General features: G+C 39.0%; 1 protein-coding gene across 3 annotated transcripts in view; it reads right to left on the bottom strand.

Moving 5' to 3' along the window:
• The window catches only part of CCDC148 (coiled-coil domain containing 148), a 150,774-nt gene that overhangs the window by 43,973 nt on the left and 81,911 nt on the right, over positions 1-24,890 (bottom strand). For 2 of the 3 annotated variants that reach the window (XM_060777301.2, XM_067472297.1), the window contains exons 9-10: positions 22,230-22,368; positions 19,585-19,791 (exon numbers count right to left, since the gene is read on the bottom strand). In XM_060777301.2, coding sequence (XP_060633284.2) covers positions 19,585-19,791; positions 22,230-22,368 — 346 coding nt within the window. The remainder of the gene's footprint in view (positions 1-19,584; positions 19,792-22,229; positions 22,369-24,890) is intronic. The other variant, XM_060777311.2, reaches the window with a different exon arrangement.

Raw genomic sequence — 24,890 nt, 5'->3', positions numbered from 1 at the left:
TTTTTTTGCTAGGGCAACTCTTATGACCCCCCTGCAGCCTCAACATATAATCTTGCCTCTGTCATAAGCCTTAATTTACTCTGTTTTAACATATGCAGGAAGAATTGGGTCACAAATCAATCATCATCCACTTATTTTTTTTTTTCAAACAGCCAAATGAGATTATATCTGCCTCCAGAAAATATGTTGCAGGGACTTTGGTCAATATGTTATAACTTTCAGACAATAATTTATGGTCCATAACTGAGTACAACTAGATACGATTAGACTTTTCAGATCTTCTAATCCAAGTGCAAATGGGGTTGAAAATCCCTTCTTTTAAGCTTTTTCTTTTAAAGGTATTTATCTACTATGATTCAACTTCCCCCGCAATAACTTTGTTTATGACAACAATATTTTTGTGCCAGATGTTATCCATTTCAGAAATGTTAATGATGGTTCTTAAAGTGCTCTCACAAATCTACTACAAAGATGCCTAAAGTGCAATGTTCCAAAGGTTATTTGTGTGGCCTTTGGGCCATCCAAGGCCACCCTGTATCTGGTCAAAGATGTAAGAATATTTATTTAAGGCTTCACTAACCATTCCCTGACCACCCAAATTTACTGTTTGTGGGCTGCTCCATCATTCTACCTAATGAAAGTGCTCTAAACTGGTGAGATAGGATTTATTATGATTTATTTATTTACCACACTTGTATCTCACCTTTTTCAATCCCGAAAGAGACTCAAGGTAGCCTTCCAAAGGCAACAATTCAATGCTGCATGTATACACACATCAATGGATAAACAAACATTAAAACAACAATTAAAATCACATAGTCCTGGTCATATTCCAAGGCCAGTCTGGGTCGTCAATAAAATGGATCCGGATGTCAAGTCCCTCCTGGTGGGAGTATCTAGAATGGATGGGATATACAACTGAAACCCAAGTAGGATGATATCAAAGAACACCACAGAACATGGCAAATTATTGCCAAGTCTTCTCTGTCTTAATATTAGAGTTCAAGTGAACTCACAATAATGAAGTCAACCAACTTCTCTGGCATATCTTCTGTATGATAGTTCTTGTGTTCAGAAATGCAACTCACCTGTTTTGCTGACAAAGAAATACATTTATTGACAGCTCTTACTATTAAGGTATAAATATGCACATCACTCCTAATTCATCCACAATGGGATATGTCTCAAGTTCTCTTCCAATGGAGCTCTAGCCCTTTGGTTTTATCATCCTGAGGTTTCCATTAGACCAGGAGATGACCAGATTCTACATGAAGTGGGTAGGAATTTACAAGAGACAGTTGCTCAGCCAGTTCATCATACCACAAATCGGTCAGAACCTCAACAATAACCACTGACAAACAACATAAGAAATATTAAAGAAACCATTTGAATCCATTCACCTGAACTGCATTATCTTAACTAGCTTACTATGCTTAAACATTGGCAGCAAAATAAAATGAACAGAACACGGATCTGTTTATGACAACAGAGTTCCGTGTAAGCCCCCTCCTTCAGATTGCCAAGTATGAAGAAGAGAATACCAAGCCAAGAGCTCTATGACATGTAAATGGCCAGATATTAACTCTCAACATATTCAGGGTTGTCATGACAGGTGTGATATTATGAACCACTCTCCACAGAGTGTCTACAGAATGAATTCTGCACTCGCCATGTAACCATAAACTTGAGGAAAGCCTCCTCCTTCAGATTTCTAAACCTGCCAGAAAGGAATACCTATACCTAAAAGGAACACTAAACCAACATGCACGTGACATATAAAGGACTGGGTAATTCCGGCATATTCATAGTTGTCACCACAGATGTGATCTCCTGAACCATTCTTCACAGGGCCCTTCCACACAGAACAAAAGAAACAGGAGAGAGCAGGTTAAAAGGAGGGGGGGGGGGGGCTAGATGACATTACCTGTAACTCTGCACTGAATTGGAGCAATGCATCCAAACCACGAGATAAAGAAGTCCTCTTTTATCCTGGTTCTGGCTGGGAAATGTGCATTTTTGCATGACTGACTATTCCTGCAGTCATGCAAAATGCAAGATTTCCCTTCCTAGAGACTGCAGATCCGTTTTAAAGAAGCCCAAAACAGCTGATCGGCTGTTCGGGCTATCACGGGGACACAGATGATTTCCAGCTGGCTTAAATGGTGCCAGAGGGAGAATTAGAGTTCTCTGAAAATCTTTATTTTAAAGTTTCTAAACTTAAACAGAGCATAAATACACAATTGGAGAAAGAGAGAAATCCGGAAGTGTTTTTTTTTTTTTTAAAAAGAATTCCCTCCACTATGCACTGATCCTCATATGTGCACATGGGAATCTCTTCATATTTTATATTAAGGTCTTTGCATATGCAGATATGAGGATCAGCATACAGTTTAAAAAACTTCCAGCAGATGTCCTCTGTCCATTTTATTCTGAGACAAAAAAGGACTATGACGATGTTGAGGGAACATAGCCAGGACCCACAGGTCTGTGGGGGGACCTGCAAGAAGGCCCCGAGTTTGTTTATCCCTCTTTGAAAATCCACATTTTGGCACTGTCTGGAAGCACCCACAGAGTGCCTTCAGAGTTTATTCTGCACTCTTCATAGAACATTAGACCCGGAAAAAGTCAACAGCAAAATTCAAGATTGCAAAAGTAGGGAGACTACTAAGCAGTAAAGTGGACATCTACTCTGAAAACAGCATTATACATTCAAAATGTGAAGGCCGTCAGATGGAACAGCTGGTCAGTGTGAGATTCCACCTTCCCTGCCCCCAGATCCAGCTTGCTATACTGCAGCATATCCAGGAACACAAAAGTGGATGAGACATGCTCTGCTCTCTTCCCTCAAAAAGATCTCTATAATATAGCATACAAGTCTGTATTTTTTTAAAAGAACAAAACTATCAAATATTTACCATAACATATACCTTCAACTGTTACCATGTGCTCCTAAGCTAAAAGGGAGGAACATAAATGCAGGTGAGATGAACTAATAACATTCAAGTATTCCTCAGTTAACAAAGCAGATGTGTTCCAAGGCATTACTCCTTAAACAGAAAACATAGGAAGAAAAATCATGGAAAGAATAGGGATGCATTATTACAGTAGAAAGAGACGTATCAGCTAACTTTTATTTCAGTACTAACAATATGCACATGTGGCATACAACCATTGTGTCCGGTAAGCCTTTGACAGGTTAAAACAATACAAATTTGAACTTTCTAAACACCACATCTAAAAAAATTATCAATACGGGTTAAATAAAATTATTATAATTTAATATAGAAATCATACCTAACACCAGTAAGAATAGCAAATATAAATAAAAACTATTCAAAACATGCTGGAGAGGATGTCAAGAATCAGGAACATATTTACATATGTGGTGGAAATGAAAATATATAAATATTTTTTGGGGAAAAGTATTTAGAGAAATAGAAGATATAATGAACATTAAAATAGAAAGAAGTCCTAGTATAGCTTTATTATAATTATATAATGATAAACAATTGAAAAAAGAGGCTAAAGATGTGATAATAAATTTATTAACAATAGCAAGACTGCATATAGCAAGGAACTGGAAAAGAGAAATAAATATACAAATAGAGGCGTGGTACAAGGAAGTATGGAAATTGGTAATAAATGATAAGTTGACATGTATATTAAAAGTTAAAAGAGATATATGGAAACAAAGTGATTTTTATGATGTATGGAGAAAAATTATTGAGAGAGGGGAGCACAGCAGTGAGGGATAGATAATATGTATAAGCAGAAAAATAACACTAGATGCCAAAAGTTAAAGTATGGTAGGTTGTATTGAATAATATGTATCTGCTGTAAAACAAACAATGAATAGCAAATGTATTGAACCATGATAAAATAATAAAAAATATCTTTTAAAAAATAAACACCACTTGAAGGTTCAATTTTGTAAATTTTTTCGACCAACGAAGATCCGCATAGTTAAAGCAATTGTATTTCCCATAGCAACCTATGGATGTGAGAGTTGGACCATAAGGAAGGCTGAGCAAAGGAAGATAGACACTTTTAAACTGTGGTGCTTGAGGAAAATTCTGAGAGTGCCTTGGACCGCAAGAAGATCAAACCAGTCGATACGCCAGGAAATAAAGCCCGACTGCTTATTGGTGGGAAGGATATTAGAGGCAAAGATGAAGTACTTTGACCACATCATGAGAAGACAGGAAAGTTTGGAGAACACAATGATGCTGGGGGAAATGGAAGGAAAAAGGAAGAGGAGCCGACCAAGGGCAAGATGGATGGATGGTATCCTTAAAGTGATTGGCTAGACTTTGAAGGAGCTGGGGTGGCCACGGCCGACAGGGAGCTCCGGCATGGATTGGTCACAAAGTCAGAAGCGACTGAATGAATAAACCATGACAATCACTACCACTTGAAGGTTTCTTCCAAAATGCATCCAGGGATTATATTTTTCTTTCATCATCTTCTATTTTTATTATGGTTTTCTTTTCCCCCCCTATTATATGTTGCTTTTCTCACACTGAGAGTAGCTGGTAAAAGTGACTACTCTGTTTTTGACTTATCTCACAGATTTGCCATTTACACATGTTCTATAAGAGATTTTCAAAACAGCTGCTGTTTGTATTGTCTGTTGCACGCATATATGTGTACAGCTATGGATGAATCAGTTAGAATAGAATGTCATTCTTCTGATTCTAGTTCAAGCTTTATTGCATTGTTCTCAGCAGATACACTGCCGCATCTTGTCCCCAAAATCCTGTGCTTCTCCAGTTTCCCCCTCTCCCCATTGTCCCCATTGGTGCTGAAAAGTCTATATGAAATTAATTGCATTGTGAAATTTACTGACTGGATTTTTAAACAACCAATAAGAAAGAAATGCGCAGCTAAAAACATCCAGTAAGACAAAGGACAAGGAAAAAGGTCCTTGTAAAAAGAATCTTATGGTATGTCTGGGTTTTTTTGTAACACCTAGGTAACAATCTCTTCTTTAATTTTCCACTGGTGGTTATTATCTGAATCATTTACAGGTATACCACAAATAATTTAGGAGGGCCATATCAAGTTGTTTAATTTTTAAAAAAAATCCATATATACATGGGAAGTTTGTTTTCAAAAGGTACTAAATCTACAAAAATTGAAAAAGTTATTGGCAGCAGTTTGTTGGTTAGGAGTAGAATATTATGTAAAGATCAAAATTATCAAAACGTATGAAATCACTTTGGTACAGGGCTTGGAAAACTGCATTTTACTGCAAAAGAATGCAGATCCTCAGCACGTTTTTTTTTTAATTTCTGTAAAATTTATTCAAATAATAATAATAATAATAATAATAATAATAATAATTTTATTTCTTTCCCACATCCCCTCATGGCTTGGGACGGGTCACAACATAACTAAAAACACATAATCACTATACAAAATGCACATATTAACACTTATTTCTACAAAATACATGTATTAGCATTCACAGAACAAAGATTAAAATATAGTGAGTTTAAAATTCATGATTAATACTGGCTGGGTAGGCCTGCCGAGAAGAGATAGGTCTTCAGATGGATTTGGTACCTTTTGGAAACAAGGTACACACACACACTTTCTCAGATCCAAAGTAGACTTTAATAGGAATGCATAATCCCCGAAGGGGGGAAAAATCTACTTTCCCCTCCTATAGGGGAATTTCCTCAGAGATTAGTGCGATGGCAATCAAACTTGTAAATGCTGCACACATTTATCTTCTGGTGGCCAATGAAACATACAAATGTGCAAAGACAAATAGTTATGCTTTACAACATGATGGGGCACGTCTTTTAAAAACAGCCTTAATAACATCATCTATATAGCCTGATGGCTTCCCCTTGCCATTTTTTTCTTCAGTGCATACTACTTTTTTTGAATGGAGAAAAAGCATTATTATTATTATTATTATTATTATTATTATTTATATACCTTTTTCTGCACAAAAAGACTCAAAGTGACTTACATTAAAAGCATTTCAATAGAATTTAAAATCTACAAAACATTAAAACATCATTAAATATCAATGGTATTAATAAATTCAGAGTTAAAATACATAAAAACATTCACACTTTGATTCTCCTGTGAGACATAAATGAAGGAAGTAAAGACGAGTAAGAGAATATGTGACTCTCCAAGTGCTTCTGGATTGTAAGTACCATCCAACCTAGCCAGCATAGACAATGGTAAAGGGCTAACATCTGGAGAGCAGTATATACTCCATTTTTGAGATAACTATATAGTTCAGCCTGTTGAACTGACCCACAGATTTCTGCCACTTGCCCTGATTTTGGCTAACGAGGCCTAGAGTTGTTTTGTTTTTTTATTTCTATTTGTCTGTTTAACACAGCAACTTTTGTTTTATTGAGGAGTTAATTATATTTTATTGTTAACTGTAATTATTCTACAGAACCAAAATTTTGATAGAAATCTATACATAAATAAAATAAAGGTGCTAGATCACCAAGAGGATCATTTGCTCTTAACTGGGTGTTAAAAGGCCTACGTGTAATTAATCACATTTTAAAATTCACAAACTGGATAACAACCAATTAGAGGGGAAAGTGCAATTCATTCCCAGGCAAGGAATGCTGCCTGCTGAAAGCAATGGGAAATTGTCTCCATTTTTCAGAGCGACACATGTTACCATTCTCCCTTTGAAATCCTTATCCCTTAATGTGAATAATCATTTTTGAAAAAATGAGCATTCAGATGCATTTTCTTTGTTTCTTAAAAATGCCTATTGTATTTGATTCCATGTTAAGCACTACTGACATTTTCCAAAGATATAAACAAAAGGTAAATATCTGTTCTGTTGATATGACTCTTTTATGAAGCACAATACACCTATAAGAAATCTAGGTTTCTTTCTTGAAGGTCTTCCAATTTAATTAGGAGCGATGAACAATAAGAAATAACAAGATGACAAAAGGGCAGGATAGAAGTAAGGAGCAAAGAAATAGAAGCAGGAGAGACAGGAAAGAGAAATTAGTTGTGAGTGATTGCTATTAGAATGAAAGGAGTTCATTAACTCGGTTTTATTATCCTACTTTAAAAAATGCAAACAAGAGAAGAATAGGCTTAGACTTGTTATGAAACGCTAGCCTCTGGATTATGCAAAGGTTTTTTTTTTCTTTTTTAAGTAATGGAAGTGGTGCTTCTAGCTATGACATATACATGTGTAGGGCCATACGCAACCACATATATGCAACCTTATACACACACACACATACACACTAGCTGTACCCGACACACATTGCTGTGGCCAAATTCCCCTCCCTTTCTCCCCTCCTTTCTTTCTCTCCTTCCTTCCCTCACTCTTTCCTTCCTACCTTGTATTTTTTTTCTTCCTTTCTCTGCTTTCTTCCTTCTCTACCTCTTTCTTTCCTTTCTTCCACACAGCCCTACATCCCAGAATATCAAGGGAGAAAATCCCACAATATCTGCTTTGAGCTGGATATTCTGAGTCCACACTCAAATAATGTCAGATTTTCTGCCTCCTTCAAACTTTGGTTAATAATAGGAGTAATAATAGAATAGTAGGGTAGAAAGAGACCTCCAAAGGCCATCCAGTCCAGCCCCTTCTGCCATAAGGGAGAAGCACAACCAAAGCACTCCTGACAGATGGCCATTCAGACTCTGGGTAATAATAATAGTAATAATAGAATTGTAGGGCAGAAAGAGACCTCCAAGAGTCATCCAGTCCAACCCCTTCTGCCATAAGGGAGAAGTATAACCGAAGCACTCCTGAGAGATAGCCATTCAGACTCTGGTTAATAATAGTAATAATCATCAGCATAATAATAAAATCCTAGGGTAGAAAGAGACCTCCAAGGGACGTCCAGTCCAGCCTCTTCTGCCATAAGGGATAAACACAATCAAACCACTACTGACAGATGGCCAGCCTCAGCTTAATAGTAATCTATATTGGGCAGACACACATACACACACCGCTTTATGGCTAAAGGGAGGGGGAGCACTTAATCTTGTGCGGCTGCTTGGGGCCCACATCTCCCTCAACTGACTCCCTCCTGCACTGTTGGAGCTGGCAGCAATGTCAGCAAGGTCCGCCCTCACTGCCAGTAGCACAGCAGCCCTCTCCTCCTCCTCCTCCACCTCCCTCAAGTGTGAAGGGCTCCCTCCTTCCCTCCCTCCCTCTGAGCAGTGGGACTTCTCCCTGCCTCCCTCCCCCTTCCTTCCCTCCCTGCAGGCTGCTTCTTCTTCCGGGATGAAGATAAGAAAATGGGGGTGGGGAAAGCAAGCAGCCAGAGCAAGGAGGACTTTTCAGCCAAGGGGAGAGAGAGAGACATGATGGAGGAGTTCTCTTGCGCGCGTGCACCCTCCCCACCCCTGAACACATTCTCTGTGTTGTCCTCTCATTTTTAGAATTTGTGAGTTCTTTTTGGTGGTTTCCTTTAATTTTTGTGATTGTTGGTCATAACTTGGGGTATGAGGCGTTTTGAGGTCAAATTTGGTGATATTTGACCCTGTACTTTTTCCGTTTTTAACGTACTCACAACACACAGAAGCTTTTTATATATTAAGATATGTGAATGATTTTCTGGAGAATGTTTCCCAATGTGCAATTTATCTAGTAAGGAATTTCTACTTCTAGCCCACATTCTCCACCATTTTGCAGTCTCTGTATTATTTCCCCACCTAGGTCTCAGTACAGAGAATACAGAATGATTGTATCATCTTCCTCAGTCCACTCCTAATGCCATTTCACTGTATCTGTCTTTGTGTTGGTTTTGAGAGATGGGTAAAAGTCTCCTCCATCACATCTATGCAACAGCTTTAAGACAAAGTCAAAAAGTTAACACCACAAAGACGTCTTAGGTTTGCACCTTCCTGGTGGGATGATTAGGCACAGCCTTCCCATTCCAAAGGGCTGAACACTAGTGTTACTCTACTAATATCAAATATTAATCCTAAGAAATCTATGTCAAGTGTTATGCTCATTTATATCTTTCCTGATGTTTGATATTCTCAAATCTTATACAGGCAGTCCCCAAGTTACGAACAAGATAGGTTCTTTAGGTTTGTTCTTAAGCTGAATTTGTATGTAAGTTGGAACAGGTACATTTTAAAGTGCAACTCCAGCCATGTGTGTGTGTGTGTGTGTTTCAGCTTGGGATAGCATGGGGGAGGGTTAATACCCCTGTAGTGTTTGTTTTGCTGTCTGTGCCCCTGTTCAGAAAATTTTACCTCACTTTCTGTCCCTGTGAGAATTAGATTCTGAAAACTTTGACTTGTTGTGGAAACACCTTTTCCTCATGTTAACTCTTCAAGGAATGAATTTCTCTTCTTAGGGGTAGATTGATCTCACTTCCTGTTGTCTCACACCCATTTGTAACTATGAGTCATTTATAAGTCAGATGTTTGTAACTCAGGAACTGCCTGTAATTTATTTTAAAATTTCCATGAAAAATGGAAAGTATTCAATTGTGTCATTCTGCTAGTGCAAATGATTCTGCATTTGCATTCTGTGTACATGGGAAAGTTAAATCTAGTTTCTACATGTGCTGTCACCACATTTTAGAGGTAGCTGGAAGAAACCTGTCGGTTATTTCGGGGACTGGATTATACTGTTGCCTTAAAAACTCCTCAAGTGGAAGAACCAGTGGTTACAGAGCAACTGCTTATGCAACTGATTGAATTAATGGTAGTGCACCTATGGATCACAACAGCTATTACCGTAGATATGTTAGAGCAGGTATAGTCAACATGAGGCTCGTTGGAAGTGTTTAAAACTCCAGCTCCCACCTGCCCTAACATATGAGCCTGGTTGTGTTTCAAAACACCCATCTCTCTGTCCTACCTTCCTCATAGATACATCTGGTGGGAACACATGAATGAACCTGCTCTGGAATTCTTTCGCTAGAGATTGCACTTGAACCTCCTCGCTATCTTTCTATATACTTTGTTTTGTTTTGTTTTGTTTTAGAAGGCATCTGAAGAATTTGAAGAATGGATGCTCCAGGGGCATCCATTCTGTACTGAACTCTAATTTGTCGTTTTATTTTCAATAATAATGTTTTTACCTGATTTTGATCTTGGTAGTTTAAATATTCTTCTCACCTTTGTATGAGGTGAATTTCAACTTGCATATGTTTTCTTTATCCTTCGTTACATTTTCTTCAACGGAGATGGAGAGCTCGTTAGAGCCATTCACCGACAGGCCCTGATCATTTGTATTTTATTTTAAGAGGACTAGATGTATGTTGTATATTGTGTTTGCACTGTCTGTTTTTGATAAGGCCAACTGGCTAATCAATAAAAATTGTTCGTTCGCATATGTTGTTTACATATGTTTTCACTTTTGGAAGTCACTTAAGTCCCTTCCACACAACTGAATAAAATCCCACATTTTCTGCTTTGAACTGGAATATATGGCACTGTGGACTCAGATAACCCAGTTCTAAGGAGATATTGTGGTATTTTCTGCCTTGATATTGTGGGTTACATGGCTGTGTGGAAGGGTCCTGAGGGCCCTTTCACACAGCCCTATATCCCAGAATATCAAGACAGAAAATCCCACATTATGTGTGTGTAGACTATGGGCCCATTCAGACAGCACCTTTATTGTGGTAACTCCCAAAATAAAGAAGGGGCTGTCCAGACAACATTGTGGACAGTTCCAAATTAATTCACCACAAACCAGGAAAACTCTGGTTTGTGGTAAATTAATTAGATATTCCAATTAATTCCAAGAAGGAACAGAATAAATCATCAGGAGGACTGTACTTTGTCCAGGCATTCAGTGAAGAACGAAAAGTAGATCACTTCAATAAAAAGTGGGCCTGAAAGAATGGCTTCACGCTCTGAATTCAACACTTGGAAAATGATGTCCATGGTATGTACCAACTATGATACTGGTGTCTAGCTATGTACGTAAACAACACATTTTTTTCCTGTCCTCTGTCCGCAGCTCTCTACGCTGTATGAAAAGCAGCTCCGACAGGTTCACTAGTCCTCTGGAGAAAGTTTTCTGAAATGCACAGAAGATTTAGCAGGCAGGGTCAATTGCCACTTCATGATTCTCACTAAGAAAAAATATTCTGGCATTGGAAACATCTAAACATTTGGTTAGAACTCATTCAACATTACAAAACCACTTCTTTATGATGCCCCTATGACTGAATGTCATCCAGATTCTTACTACAATATCATTCTCTACCAGTAAAACATTTCTCTTTGTTGGCAAATGTTTCACATATATTGGCTATGTACACATCAAACTTAACTATGGCTCTTCAAAAAATATGCTTTCTAAGGCCCCATCTAAACTGTCATATAATGCAGTATAGTCTCATATTATGCATTTTAGCTGCATCATATGGCAAGGGCTTATGAACACATCGCATTACCTATGGGATTTGCCATGATGGGTAGAGAATCCGGCGTGGGGCATCCACCTCCAAGCTTCTCCTTTACCCTACCCCATGGTAAACTTTTCCCCATTGTTGGCTATGCAACACAGGAAGTCTCCTGTGTTGCCGCCACGGCAGCTTACAAATTTCTACTTTACTTTTGCCATAGAGCCCTGCCAGAAGTACCTTGACATTGTGGAATGGGAGTCAGTGGGGAATTTCTAGGACTGTCATAAAATAGGCAATTTAGCCTGTCTGATGAGGTCCTGAGTCTCTGATTTTGAAACTGGATAGTGGTCATAGTCAAGGAAATTTATGCTGCCTTTTTTCACAGGCTGCCCATGTGGCCTATTTTATTCAGAACAATCCCCTACAGCAGTATTTCTCAAACTGTGCTCCTCCATATGTTTTGGACAGTTTGAGAAATACAGCACCCTTGCTTCCTAACAGCTGGAAAGCTGGCTGGGATTTCTGAGAGTTGAAGTCCAAAACACATGGAGGCACAGAGTTTGACAAACACTGCTCTATAAAGAAGGCTATTTGGGGGATAGTCCTTTGTATGAAGTCAACCTCTGTTTGGAGGACTGCTCAGTCCAATTCCAACTTACAGAACCACAAGAGGGCAGGGCAGGGGTTGGAAGTTGTCCATTAACAGTTTTTACTGCACAGCAGACTGAGAAAACAGAAAGATCACTAGGTCACTGGGGTTTTCTTTGTTTGTTTATATTTAAACCACATAGCTTTTTTTCCTAGGTTGGTATTATTACACACAGCCCAACATATGCCAACTTTATGCAAATATATATTTTCCTTTGTGCACACTTTTAGCAATGCAATTTCTCTTTTTTGACAATGTATTTAAAAAAAACACGCTGTTTGCTCAGCAGCATGTTTATTTCATGACGCCCAGAGATATGCAGACTTCAGAATGTGGACACTGTATAGATTACTACTCTCTCCTTAGCAGAGGTAATAGTTGCCTTTCACAAATCCTCAGCTCCACTGAAGGGAATAGGGGACAATTCTGTTCTCTGCTAGCACTGGAATAGAGAAGAAGGTTTTTGTGGCATCTCTTCCTACAACTGTAAATCCCCCAATTACAATTAGAAGGAAGAAAGACAGTAGCTACAGACAATCTCTGGAAAAGTGTGCTGCGGGGAGGAAATTGCTAATTGGATCTTTCTATGAACCACAGCTTCTTCTAACTCTGCAGATGGCACAAATCCAGATGTAACAAAAGACATGTTTAAAATGTTAATAGAAAAGATTTTTTAAAAGAGAGAGATCAAGGGATTCACAAGCAGAATTGGCATCACATGGGCTGAATCAGGAGGTGACTTTGGCAAGGACAACACATCTCAGATGCTGGGAAGAGAAGATATTAGAGTTTTTGCAGAAATCACAAAATGTGAAATGCTCAGAGAGCAGTTTCTGAAAACATGTGACAACAATTCTGTTTTCATTTGCTTTCTTCCTTCTACTCTTGTCTGGAAAATGGCCATGTTTCACACTGTAAGAAATAACTGTTTTATAGATATATTCCAGTCTCCCATCGGTGCTATCCAGAGAACTGCCATATGGTCCCTGTTGATTTGCTCTTCTTCAGTATCTCAAGATGCTAAGCAATTTATCCTTAAAGGAGTTCACTTTTATTTTAAACCTCTTGCCATTTCAATTGAAACATTTGCTTTGGTTCAAAAATCATTGTTTGAAATTTAATTTAAAGATTAATTTAAAGCTTGCATCATCATCATCATCATCATTACTTTACTGACACAAAAACACAGTATGACACAGCAAATGAGATATATATGCTGGATTTCATATCACAAAATCACAAGTCGAACACTTCCCAAGCTTTTAGGACTATGTGATGTATTTTCGAATGATGCACACAGATCCAAATAAGATGGCCTATTATTATTATTATTATTATTATTATTATTATTATTATTATCCCACTTTATCTCCCCTGAAGAGGACTCAAAGTGGTTTGATATAAAAGCATCAGTATAACAATTTAATAACAGTTTCTATTCCTTTATTTAAATATTTCTAAACTCTGTCCTATACCAAAAAGACTGCAAGGTTGCTTACAAGTAAAAGTAAAACCAACAGGTTAGCAGTTTAAAACAATGTAGTGTGCATGTTTGGAAGCTTACAATATTAGCATTTTTCCCATTTTTGCGAGGACCTTGGGCCCCTAATTCCTGCAAATATGGGGGCTGACTGTATAAGCTTTTGGGATCTACACTGAGTTATGAGCAGATGAGCCATGATTGAAAGTTGTCAGTTTGAGGGGATGATGGGGTTGGCGAAAGGGAAAAGACTCAGTAGGCAAGGTGGAAATTAGGACTGTGGAGTCAGTGGGTTTCAAACTGTCTACAAATACAGATATCAACAGAAAGAAGAGATGAAAACTACCATGCAAGTAGCTGGACAACTGCTGAGTAAAACAAATTGGATGACAAACTGTGAAAACTGAAACACTTCTCTTTCAGCTGTGAGTCCTAGCAAGTTCAGTGTGGCTTATTCACATGTGTCAATTGCCTCTCAAGGGTTTTAGTTTTGCAATTAATAATTTTCACTATTGGTCCTGCACTGTTTATTTCTGAGACAACACCACAAATTCCAGGCTCAAAACAGCATCAAATGAACGGATGCAATAATTCATTTAGCAAGCACAGATATTATTTGACCCAACTGAATGAAACATCACCAGTCACCGCCCCTTTGGATTGTCCAAATAGTACTGACGTGGTCTGAAGAAGGTGAGATACCACACCCCAAAGTGCCACCTCTTCAGAGTTCAGGCCAATGGTCCTTCCCAGTTTCTTGTTCATTTTTATTTATTTTGCTTTGTTTATGCCTCACTTGCTGGTGAAAACATGCTGGAAACACCCTCCTATTTGCACCATGATGAGCAACTGAAAGACTTCCTTTGTCCATTAGGGCTGTTATTAAGGACAGCTGATGGTAGGATGTAAAAGGAGACACTACATTGCAGGGGATACATAATTAAATAGCTGATGTATAATATCAATGATTAATGTTTAAAATGGCAACAATACAATGATCTCGGTTTTTAAAAAGTACAAGTCTTGACTAAAACTAAATCAAAACATTAAGTACCAGAAGCATTTAAAAAAATATTTTGGTGCAGAAAAGATTCTGTCGATCTCACAAAGTACCTCCAATAGTTCTAGAGACACAATAGGGAAGACTCTCTCCGAAGTGGTGACCCAACTCCCTTGATAAAGGTCTGGGAAGGGTGAACAGAACAAGTCTGAGTGGGAGGTCCTTCATAATTCAGCAATCATTTTGAGTAAAGAAGCTATGGAGCATGGTAGCGATCGATGCACAAGCACTATCACAAATGGGATTAGTAAGCACTTTTATTTGTAACTAGCTTGGGTGCCTGGTGACGGCCAGGTTATTTGAAAAAGGCATAGCTTATTTTTGGATGCTAGGTAATTTGCTGTTTTTTATTCATTCAGTCACTTCCAACTCTTTGTGACCTCATGGACCAGCCCACGCCAGAGCTCCCTGTCAGCCGTCACCACCCCCAGCTCCTTCAGGGTCAAGCCAGTTACTTCAAGGGTTTGGTAATTTGTAACATTATTTTTTAGAAAAAGAGTCAGTCTTTCTTTTTGTTTTTTATGAATGCTCCCATTAGAAAACGCATAAGGATTTGGGTGAACTACAATTCCCAAAATTGTGGGTCCATCAACTCCAAACTCCACCAGTATTCAAAGTTGGCCATGTTGGGTCTGTGAGCTAAATTTGGTCCTGATAAGTCATATACTGGGTTCAGTGTTCTCTGAATACAGGTGAACTATGACTCCCGAATTTCTAGATCAATCACCACCAAACCCTGCCAGCATTCAAAGTTAGCCATGTTGGGTCTGTGTGGTCCAGATCTGTCGGCGGCTGTCTTCAGAGGGTTCTGTGGATGCAGGGTGAAGTACCTGGGTGGGAGACCAGGTGGGTCAGTCCACTTCAAACCCCTTCAGTATGTTCTGTTGATCATCAGCGTTTGTTTGCCAAGTTTTTTTCAGATCCGTTGTCAACTGAGTTCAGTGTTATCTGAATATGGGTGAACTATAACTCCCAGATTCCAAGGTCAATCACCCCCAAGCCCTAATCAAAGTTGGTCATGTTGGGTCTGTGTGCCAGGTTTGGTCCAGATCTATCCTTGGCTGGGTTCAGAGGGCTCTTTGGATGCAGAGTGAACGGCAACTCCCGCCTAGGTGGGTCATTCTAATCCCCCAACCAACCCCCCAACCCCTCCAGTATGTTCTGTTGGTCATAGGAGTTCTGTGTGACAAGTTTGGTCCAGTCCCATTGTTGCTGGGGTGCAGAGTGCTCTTTGATTGTAGGTGAATTATAAATCTGTGCAACTACAACTCCCAAATGTCAAGGTCAGTACCCCCAAAACTCCACCAGTATTCAAATGTGGGCATATTGGGAATGTGTGCCAAGTATAGACCAAATCCATCATTGTTTGGGTTCACAGTGCTCTCTGGATGTAGGTGAACTATAACTCCCCTGAACAAATCTTGCCAAGAAAACTTTACTTTATTGTCCCCATAAGTCAGAATTAAAAGCACACAACAATTAGAACAGGGAAATGTTTATTTTTTTCCCCTTCATTTTAATTCTTTTCCATACAGAAAATTGTATGGGGTGAAGAAAAGTTTGAGCTCGTGATATACATCCCATTTCAACCTCAATTCATGCTCTAGGTTTGTTACTTATGAAGGACAAAGTGTCAATTTTCCCTTCTGCTATATATAATGGAAGTATGTTTAACCTATGATATGAATCTTATCTGCTCAAAGTTTGTATGGAGACACTTGCTTTCTGTTTGAAATCTCAGAATCCAGAGAATTAGAGAAAACCCAGTATCACTGAAGCTTGTGAGACATATGGTGTGTTGGTGGGTGGTCCTGATGGATCATGCCACTTAGTATATGATCTTACAGCACATGATGGATCATGCTATTTAGCAAATGTTTTTTTTTTTTACAGAAAATGAAACAAACATGCATTTCTTTGATTTAGTTTGATTCCAATTATCCGGAACTGCTTGGGGAAATATGACCATTGCCCATCTACCTTCTGTTGCCGTCTTTTCTGTTTTCACACAGGTGACCTTCAGAACCAACAAAAGATGTGGCTCCACAGAGTATTTGACCATGTTTTTAAAGCAGGAACTCTGTATTTCTCAGCTGTGGAACTCCCTCCCGAGTGATATTAGATCAGCCCCCTCCCTCCTAGCCTTCAGAAGGAGAGTAAAGACTTGGCTCTGGGAGCAGGCTTTTGAGAACGAATGTAGTGCAATTACTTTTGAGAACTAATGCAGTGTAATAACTTTAAAACGGAATAATGTGCAATTGACTACGGAATGGCCTTTGACTCTGATCCATGGATGGCATGTTTTTAGTATTGGAATTTATTTTATCATGTTTAATTTGTATTAATTTTAATCCAATTTATTTTATGTCAACGTCATATGTTTTAAGGCACTATGTCAGTACCACTTGTAAGCCGCCTTGAGTCCCCCTTGATGGTAGAGAAAGGTTAGATATAAATAGGGTAAATAAATACATACATACATGCTCCTTGTAAAAGACATGACTGTGCACAGTATTCTTCCACCCATTTGCCTGTACAATTTGAGGAAATTCACTGTGGGGTGGGAAGCTCTTCCCATCTTACTCAACAAGTATGGACAGTGTATCTCACATACAAGATGAGTAAAAATGTGCTGATAATGGAACCCTAAGGGTTATGACACAATCAGATGCACCTTTGAACATGTGGAGCATATCTGTCTCTGATGGTTGATACCACACTTCCTACTCTACCTGTTGCATGTGGCTGCTGGCCCAACTTGTAATTTTTTCCCTTGAAGTTTGTCAGTTTTTCCATCGAAGCTTGAAAACGCATGTAGCAGGATAAAGATAAATCAAAGACAGAATTCCTCTGAATCTCCTAACTTTATACTGAGTGAGCATTGTCCTGAAGGCAACTTCATATCATCCAGCAATGTGAATCCACGTGTTTGTGAAGGCTATCAGACACAATAGTTACCAGGGAAAGAGGTATGTTGACGCATGTAAAAGGGAAGTGTATCTGGAAGATAAGCACCTAGAATCATAGAATCATAGAGTTGGAAGAGGCCTCATGGGCCATCCAGGCCAACCCCCTACCAAGCAGGAAGCAGGAAAATCGCATTCAAAACACCCCCCAACAGATAGCCATCCAGCCTCTGTCTAAAAGCCTCCAAAGAAAGAGCCTCCACCACACTCTGGGGCAGAGAGTTCCACTGCTGAACAGCTCTCACCATTAGGAAGTTCTTCCTCTTGTTCAGGTGGAATCTCCTTTCCTGTAGTTTGAAGCCATTGTTCTGTGTCCCAGTCTCCTGGACAGCTGAAAACAAGCTTGCTCCCTCCTCCCTATGATGTCCGCTCACATATTTATACATGGCCATAATGTCTCCTCTCAGCCTTCTCTTCTGCAGACTAAACATGCCCAGCTCTTTAAGCCACTCCTCATAGGGCTTGCTCTCCAGACCCTTGATCATTTTAGTTGCCCACCACTAAACACATTCCAGCTTGTCAAAATCTCTCTTCATTTATGGTGCCCAGAATTGGACACAGTATTCCAGATGTGGTCTAACCAAGGCAGAATAGAGGGGTAGCATGACTTCCCAGGATCTAGACAGAATAGAGGAGTAGCATGACTTCCCTGAATCTAGATACCTCTCCTCCTTAATCTTCACTTGCTACAAAGGTATGTGCTCTACCTCAGTTCTCTGGGGCCTTAAAAATTATCATTTCATTGGTTTGAGCTATGACCCGGATTATTGTACAGAACCTACATGAAACAGACTGGGAATTGAGAGAAGACACTTGGAAACAGCAGAGTAGGAAGCAAGGGATCAAAGTAAGGAAGAAGAGCTTCTTCTTCTTCCCTCTCACCCACTCCCTACTGGTGCAAACTTTTATTGTATAGACAAGATAAGGAACACAGAATAACTATGATGTTCTCATCAGATATAAATGGGATTACAACACATATAAATCATATTAACAGCAACAGTCGCTACAGTAGGCACTCTGATGATATTATGAACAGTCAGAGAGTAGCCAGAGACAAGAGCAAAGCACTCAGGAATGTTGGCAGGCCAGAACGTGTTTATTGCTGTCTATTGATTCTGGCTGATTACACTTTTGGCAATTGGTAGACTAGTTTTCTAGATTTATATCAGGTTTCCCCAAATGAATGTTTTTGCCCTGCATTTTCGTATTTCATTCATGTGCTTATTTCCTCTTATTTCTCTAAATTATCACTTTGTGCTATTCATTCTTTGCTCGAATTCCAGGGAAGTCTGAGGTCCACCTCCCCTAGATATTATTTGAAAAGTGAACAATATTGGAATTTAATAAATAATGATAATAAACTTTATTTATATCCCACCCCCTCTCAAAAAAAGACTTGGGGCGGCTTACAACAAAATTAAATCATAAGCAAAAGCAAAAAGACAGGACATGATATAAAACCAACAGTCATAAGCAGTATCACAAAAACTACACAGTTAAAAAATGTGTACTGGATTTGGCCACAACTGGGACAGGGATAGAGTGGGACTTACGAATTTCATTAAGGATTTTCTCCCCACCTCAAGAAATAACTTGATCATTAGACCACTTTTTACACACCTGTATCAAACACTTTCCCAGTTCAGAAACTCATCAAATATAATAGATTTTTCTCTCATTGACTTATGCCTGTTACTGTTACCCCAGCACAAAATACTATTAATTGAAACAAGACATATTAGCAAAAGGAAACTCACGATACCATAGGCACGAGTGCAACTGAAGCAAAACAACTCCATTAATATAAAGCCTCAAGAGCAGTGAAATTAAAAACAAATTGTATACAAATTTTGTAGCAAAACAAATCAAGCCTTCCTCCCCTGTTCCCTAGAGGCATGTAATCAAAAAATGCTATGCTGAAGAATGACTAGCATAGTCACTATTAGCATGCAACAATCAGTCTATGTTTTGAAAGAAGGGAAGCCATATTACAGTTAACACAATGCATGCCCCCACCTTCAGCAAATATCGAGCAGGCCTGGATGTGTGGTAACATAAATTTTAACCAGTAGTTGTGAAATCGACCTTACCTTTTCCTTCAGATCAGCACATATTTCCTGTTGTTTTTTTCTATTATTAGCCAACATAATTTCTGTCTCATGAGCAGCACACGCTTCCGCCAAAGTCATTACTGCCTTCAGTAGAAACGCTTTTTTTGCCTGGATCCAGTTGAACATCAACACCTTCCATTGGCTTTTAGTAAAATGATAGTGGTCCCAAGCTCGTTCATGAGCAACCTAATTTTTTAAAAAAAACACATAGTTCATTCTTATTGTAAATCAGCATTTGAAACAATCAGAAGCTAAAATTAACATTTGACAGAATTCTGCAATCTAACATATTGTGATCTATGTTATGTAACTTTATGCATACTTAGTTACATAGTTGAAGGTACTAAGGTCCCATCCAGTTAATTGTGAAGATGTGCATCACGGCACCAGGAAGAGTATGCTTTTGTGCACTGGCCCTGATGTGTATCAGCCCACACCTCCTACCAGCCCATACGAGCCCTGAGATAATCAGGAGAGGCCCTTCTCTCGGTTCCACCACCATCACAGGTGCAGTTGGTGGGAACAAGAGAAAGGGCCTTTTCAGTGATGGCCCCACAGCTCGAGAATTCCCTTCCTAGAGCGGTGTGATTAACTCCTTCCCTAATGGCTTTTTGGTTGCAAATTAAAACCTTTTTGCGGGCCCAGGCCTTCCCTAATGACCCTGAATAGACAATGGCCAGGCAGTCCTAGTAATCACACATTATTGGATGTCATTTTAGATCTGGAAATGTTTTAAGGCTTAAAGAAAATGGAGTTCTCTAGGGGCTTAACATAAGTGCTTTATGGACAAACTTCAGTGGCCTGAGGTTTAGAGAATTTTAATGGTTTATACCTTACTTTATTAATTAATTTTAAATATGATATATATGGTGTGTTATTTTGTTTATTTGAAGTATGATATTTCTGTAGTATTTCAGGTTGTTTATTTTTGCTGTTTTAACTTTGTACGCTGATTTCATTCTACCCATGGGAGAAGAGCAGGATAAAAATGTAACAACAACAACAGCAACATTCTGCTATGCATTAATCTTATTTTGTATTGGTTCCGATATACATTGATCCTGCTGTGCATCTGTCTTACTGTGCATTGATCCCAAGGCACAATGGTCCCAATGCACAAGGTTCACTTTGCTGGTTCACACCACCCCTTTGCTGAATATGGACACCATGAACATGCTCAATTCTATTTCCCACAGATGCAGATCCATTTATGAGGCTCTAAGTGAAGACAAGAGTGAATCCTACTCTCCCAAGAATGTCAAGTGCTTGTACAACTGACTGGTTTTGGCTGAACTGCTTGAACTTGTAACTCCAAAATATTTTTAATAATAAGGTTACATCCATAGTAATATGCTAAAGGAAGAGGAAAAAGTGTTTTCCACTTGGAAAGCTGAGAAGAAAGAAAACTGATTAAACAAAATGATAAAAAAATTCCCTTTCCCAACTAAAATCAGAGAAATATTCACTTATTCCACCATCATTTTGTAAAAAGAAAAAGCTGGGGCAAAAATGCAGAAATGACGTAAAGTATATGCAGTTGGTGTTGGGAGCAAGACCGGAATTCTTGAGGTATTATGTGAATACTTCATCGATTGAAAATGATTTGATACTGTGATGATTTTCTGTGAGCTTGGGGAAGGAGTCAAGACAGAAATCTAAATGAATACCCACAGTGTATATAGGAGTCACCTATAAATATAAGCACAGTGATGTAGCATTCCTTTTGGACCAATGGAGACTTTGTTTTTATGTTTATATCTTTTGATATCATTTAGGTACACATGTTTAAAATGCCAAATGATCATGATGGACATGTATGTATGTAATATTAGAAGATAGTTTAAGAAAAATTCTTAAGCGATGACTGTGATCCAAAGGGCCTCACAAAGAAAATGGCTATAAAGAACTCCTTGCAGATTGCAATGTTCTTCAGTGAATTGCAACATAATTCAGATTGCAACATTTAATGCTGGTCCTGGGAGTCAGATTGATACTGACTGCAATACAAGAAGCTGCGTCCCTTGTGTGAGGAAGGTGTCTTTCTGCATCAGTTATGCATATGCATGAAGGCTGAAGAATAAAGGAAGGGAGATAAAGATAAAGACTGATGTCGTGGTGACATTCTTGTAAATACAGTCAACTTCTTAACTTTCTCATGTTTGCTGGCTCTTTGAGCACGGAGCTTGCTGTTGTGTGTGCCTACCCCCACGTGGGGTCCTGCTTTCATCCCAAAAGTCCCTTCCCTTGTTCCTTCTTGGCTGGGTGATGATACCTTTTTGCCTTAATAATTAAGCTTCATATTAAACTGCATCTTCACTTATGGTGCTGGCTAAAGTAACATACACGTGTGTGTTCAGTTTGTTTATTTATGTATGTATTTATTTGCAGAATATTTCCATAAAGAGCCATCTAACAAACAGGGAGTACAAATTACCATAATCAGATTCATATGGTGGTGATTGACCATGGGGACAGGAAACGGAGGTAAAATTCTGATGTGCAAACAGAAATCCTCTTGTGTAACGTTGGCTGCAACTCTATATTCATTAAGCCACAAAATACAACTCTGTTGAAAATGCTCATCATAACATTAAACTGAAATGTTAAGGGGTTGCATTACTTACGATATTTTGCCTAGACTTATGAGGCAGAAGTTTCTGCAGCATATTCAAGCACAGAGTTCTTCTACCTTTAATAGCTTTTGGGTACTGATTAATGACAACCTGATAAACCCAAAGATCTTCTTTACTCCATTCGAAACTGCTGATCAAGAGAAGAAGAGGGGAAAGATTCTAGTACAATCTTAGCCTCCGGAAGAAAACAGTTTTAAAAATCAGTTTACACGATTACTATCCTAATCCTGCCATGAACTATAATGGTAGAAAAATTTGGAACAGTGGAGAAACAGTTCAATCTATATAATGGCTGTTGGGACTAGCATACAGCTTTTCGAATGCAATTTTTGTATAACATTTTAAAGAGCAATGCAGTCAATCTGAAAATGTTCTCCCTGCATTCAGTCCAAACAAACCCCTTTGTGTCCTGCAAAAGGCAGTTGTACAAGTTTTCCCTGGGCTAGCTATACAACTGAGTCAATGTGGTGAAGTGTTTTGAGGGTATGCTCTGGAAAGATGGAAAATCAACCAGAGATAGTATCCAGATAGCATGAAAAATTATCAGGGAGAGAAGAGGAAAACAAATTTCCATTATGTTCTTTGGTTTGTTTGGCTTGACTTCTTTGGTTTGTTTGGGCTATGTCAAAAACAGGTTCTGCGCTGCGATTTTTCAGTTTTTTCCGAAACACAGACTCTTAACGGTGCAGACTGTACAACTGTAAAACCAAAGTAAAAACAAAAACCACAAACCACAAACCAAACAAACCTCTTCACAACCACACTCTCTGAGTACATAGATGCTCAGAGAAGGCCAAGCACTAATATAATAAAGGAAACAGCCCGCAGCCAAACAAAACAAAGAATGCTGGATTCACCAAGGACTCTGGATGCAGAATGCATCCGCTTTTCCCTCCCATTCCAGGAATTATTGTAAGCATGACACCCTTTCCAAGATTCACAGTTTGAAGCAAGGCTGTTAAATCATACAAAAGTAAAATAAAATTCATAGCACCAAGAACTTGTTTTGATTCTATACATTAACATTTTGAGATATTCAAATCTACCTTATATTATGGAGCGTTTACAGAACATGAAGGGACTGATAATCTCACCTCTGGCAGTATCTGATACTTAAGAGAAGTCACTTTATTGTTGATAATGGACTTTAAATGTTAAGCTCTTTTGTTTCGGTTTCACACGGCCAAGAAGAACTGCATTGAGATCCACCCCTCACCCCTGGCCAGAACTAGACTGCTGTCAGCGGCAGACCTAATCTGTCTCCCGGAGATAGAAAAAACTTTATTGAAAATGGAGTACAGGTTACTACATGGTATTGTTGTCAGAACTGTAGATGACTTCAAGAAACCCAATTTATAGGCTAGGCATTCAAACATTTAGTGTGCTTGTGTCAATTTGATTTGAGGGACACCCTCCATTACACTTCATGTGGGCTATCCTTCATTGGTGGATTGGTCTAAGAGCATTACATAGGAGCCCTTGGTGGCAAAATGGGTTAAACTTTTGTGCTGGTAGGACTACTGATCGACAGGTTGGCAGTTCGAATCCTGGGAGCAGGGTGAGCTCCCGTATCGGCTTCCTATGCGGGGACATGAGAGAAGCCTCCCACAGGATGGAAAAACAACAAACATCCGGGTGTTCCCTGAGCAACGTACTTGCAGACGGCCAATGCTCTCAAGTCGCTCATGACATGAAAAAAGGCATTACATAACCTATGTTTTTGGTTCACATGAGAACAACTTCGGCCCCAGGGCATTCCATCTCCGTGGCTAATGCTCAACTCTCTACTCCTCCAGGTATTTTGTAACTGCAATAAGCTGCACTCCTCTCCTACTAACTGTTAATAGCAGTTAGTCATTTTCTAACTCTACTTTAATTCCTTCTAGGGCTATAATCACAGACTTGGCCATGGTGGTCCATGCTCTCGTTACATCTAAGATAGACTACTGCAACGCACTCTATGTGGGGTTGTCTTTGAAGACTGCTCAGAAGCTTCAAATAGTCCAACGAGAGGCAGCCAGGTTAATAACTGGGACGGCATACAGGGAGCATACAACTCCCATGTTACGCCAGCTCCACTGGCTGCAGGCGAATGCTTCTAGAACATGGCCATATAGCCCGAAAAACCTATAACAACCCAATGATTCCGACCATGAAAGTCTTCAACAATGCATTTTCCAAAAACATATGTCACCTTCCTGCAGACAAAAATTCAGTGTAAGCATGAGTAAGGATTGAGCTCTATGCAGAGATCATACTTACACATGACATTTAAGATGTCTTTTCAAAGCACAGTGAGAGGCAGGGTACAAGACTGCCACCCTGCTCATAGCCATGCATAGATTTGTACACAATTCAACGTAACTGTAAGTGTGTAAGCAGCTTTTATCACAACTTCATCAGTTTGCTGAAGGAAAGTCATTGTGGTTTTCTAGGAAATCTCCAAAAATACTCCTGTTTCAGTGTCCTTGCTGTTTTCACTGGAAGAAAATCCAAGGATTGGGCCAATTCAAAAAAGGTAGCATCCCAATTGCTCTCCTCAGTCCCTCTTCCAAAGAATGAATATTTCAGTTTCAACTTCTGCTCCTTGGAATCATCTTTACAATGGTAGCAGCATTTAGTGTAACTCCCAGCATTCTCTATAGTTGATTA

This window comes from Anolis sagrei, chromosome 1 (assembly GCF_037176765.1).
Source record: "Anolis sagrei isolate rAnoSag1 chromosome 1, rAnoSag1.mat, whole genome shotgun sequence".
NCBI classification, from domain to species: Eukaryota; Metazoa; Chordata; class Lepidosauria; order Squamata; family Dactyloidae; genus Anolis; species Anolis sagrei.
The sequence above is the reverse complement of the archived record's forward strand: the minus strand, read 5'-3'. Positions and strand labels throughout refer to the sequence as shown.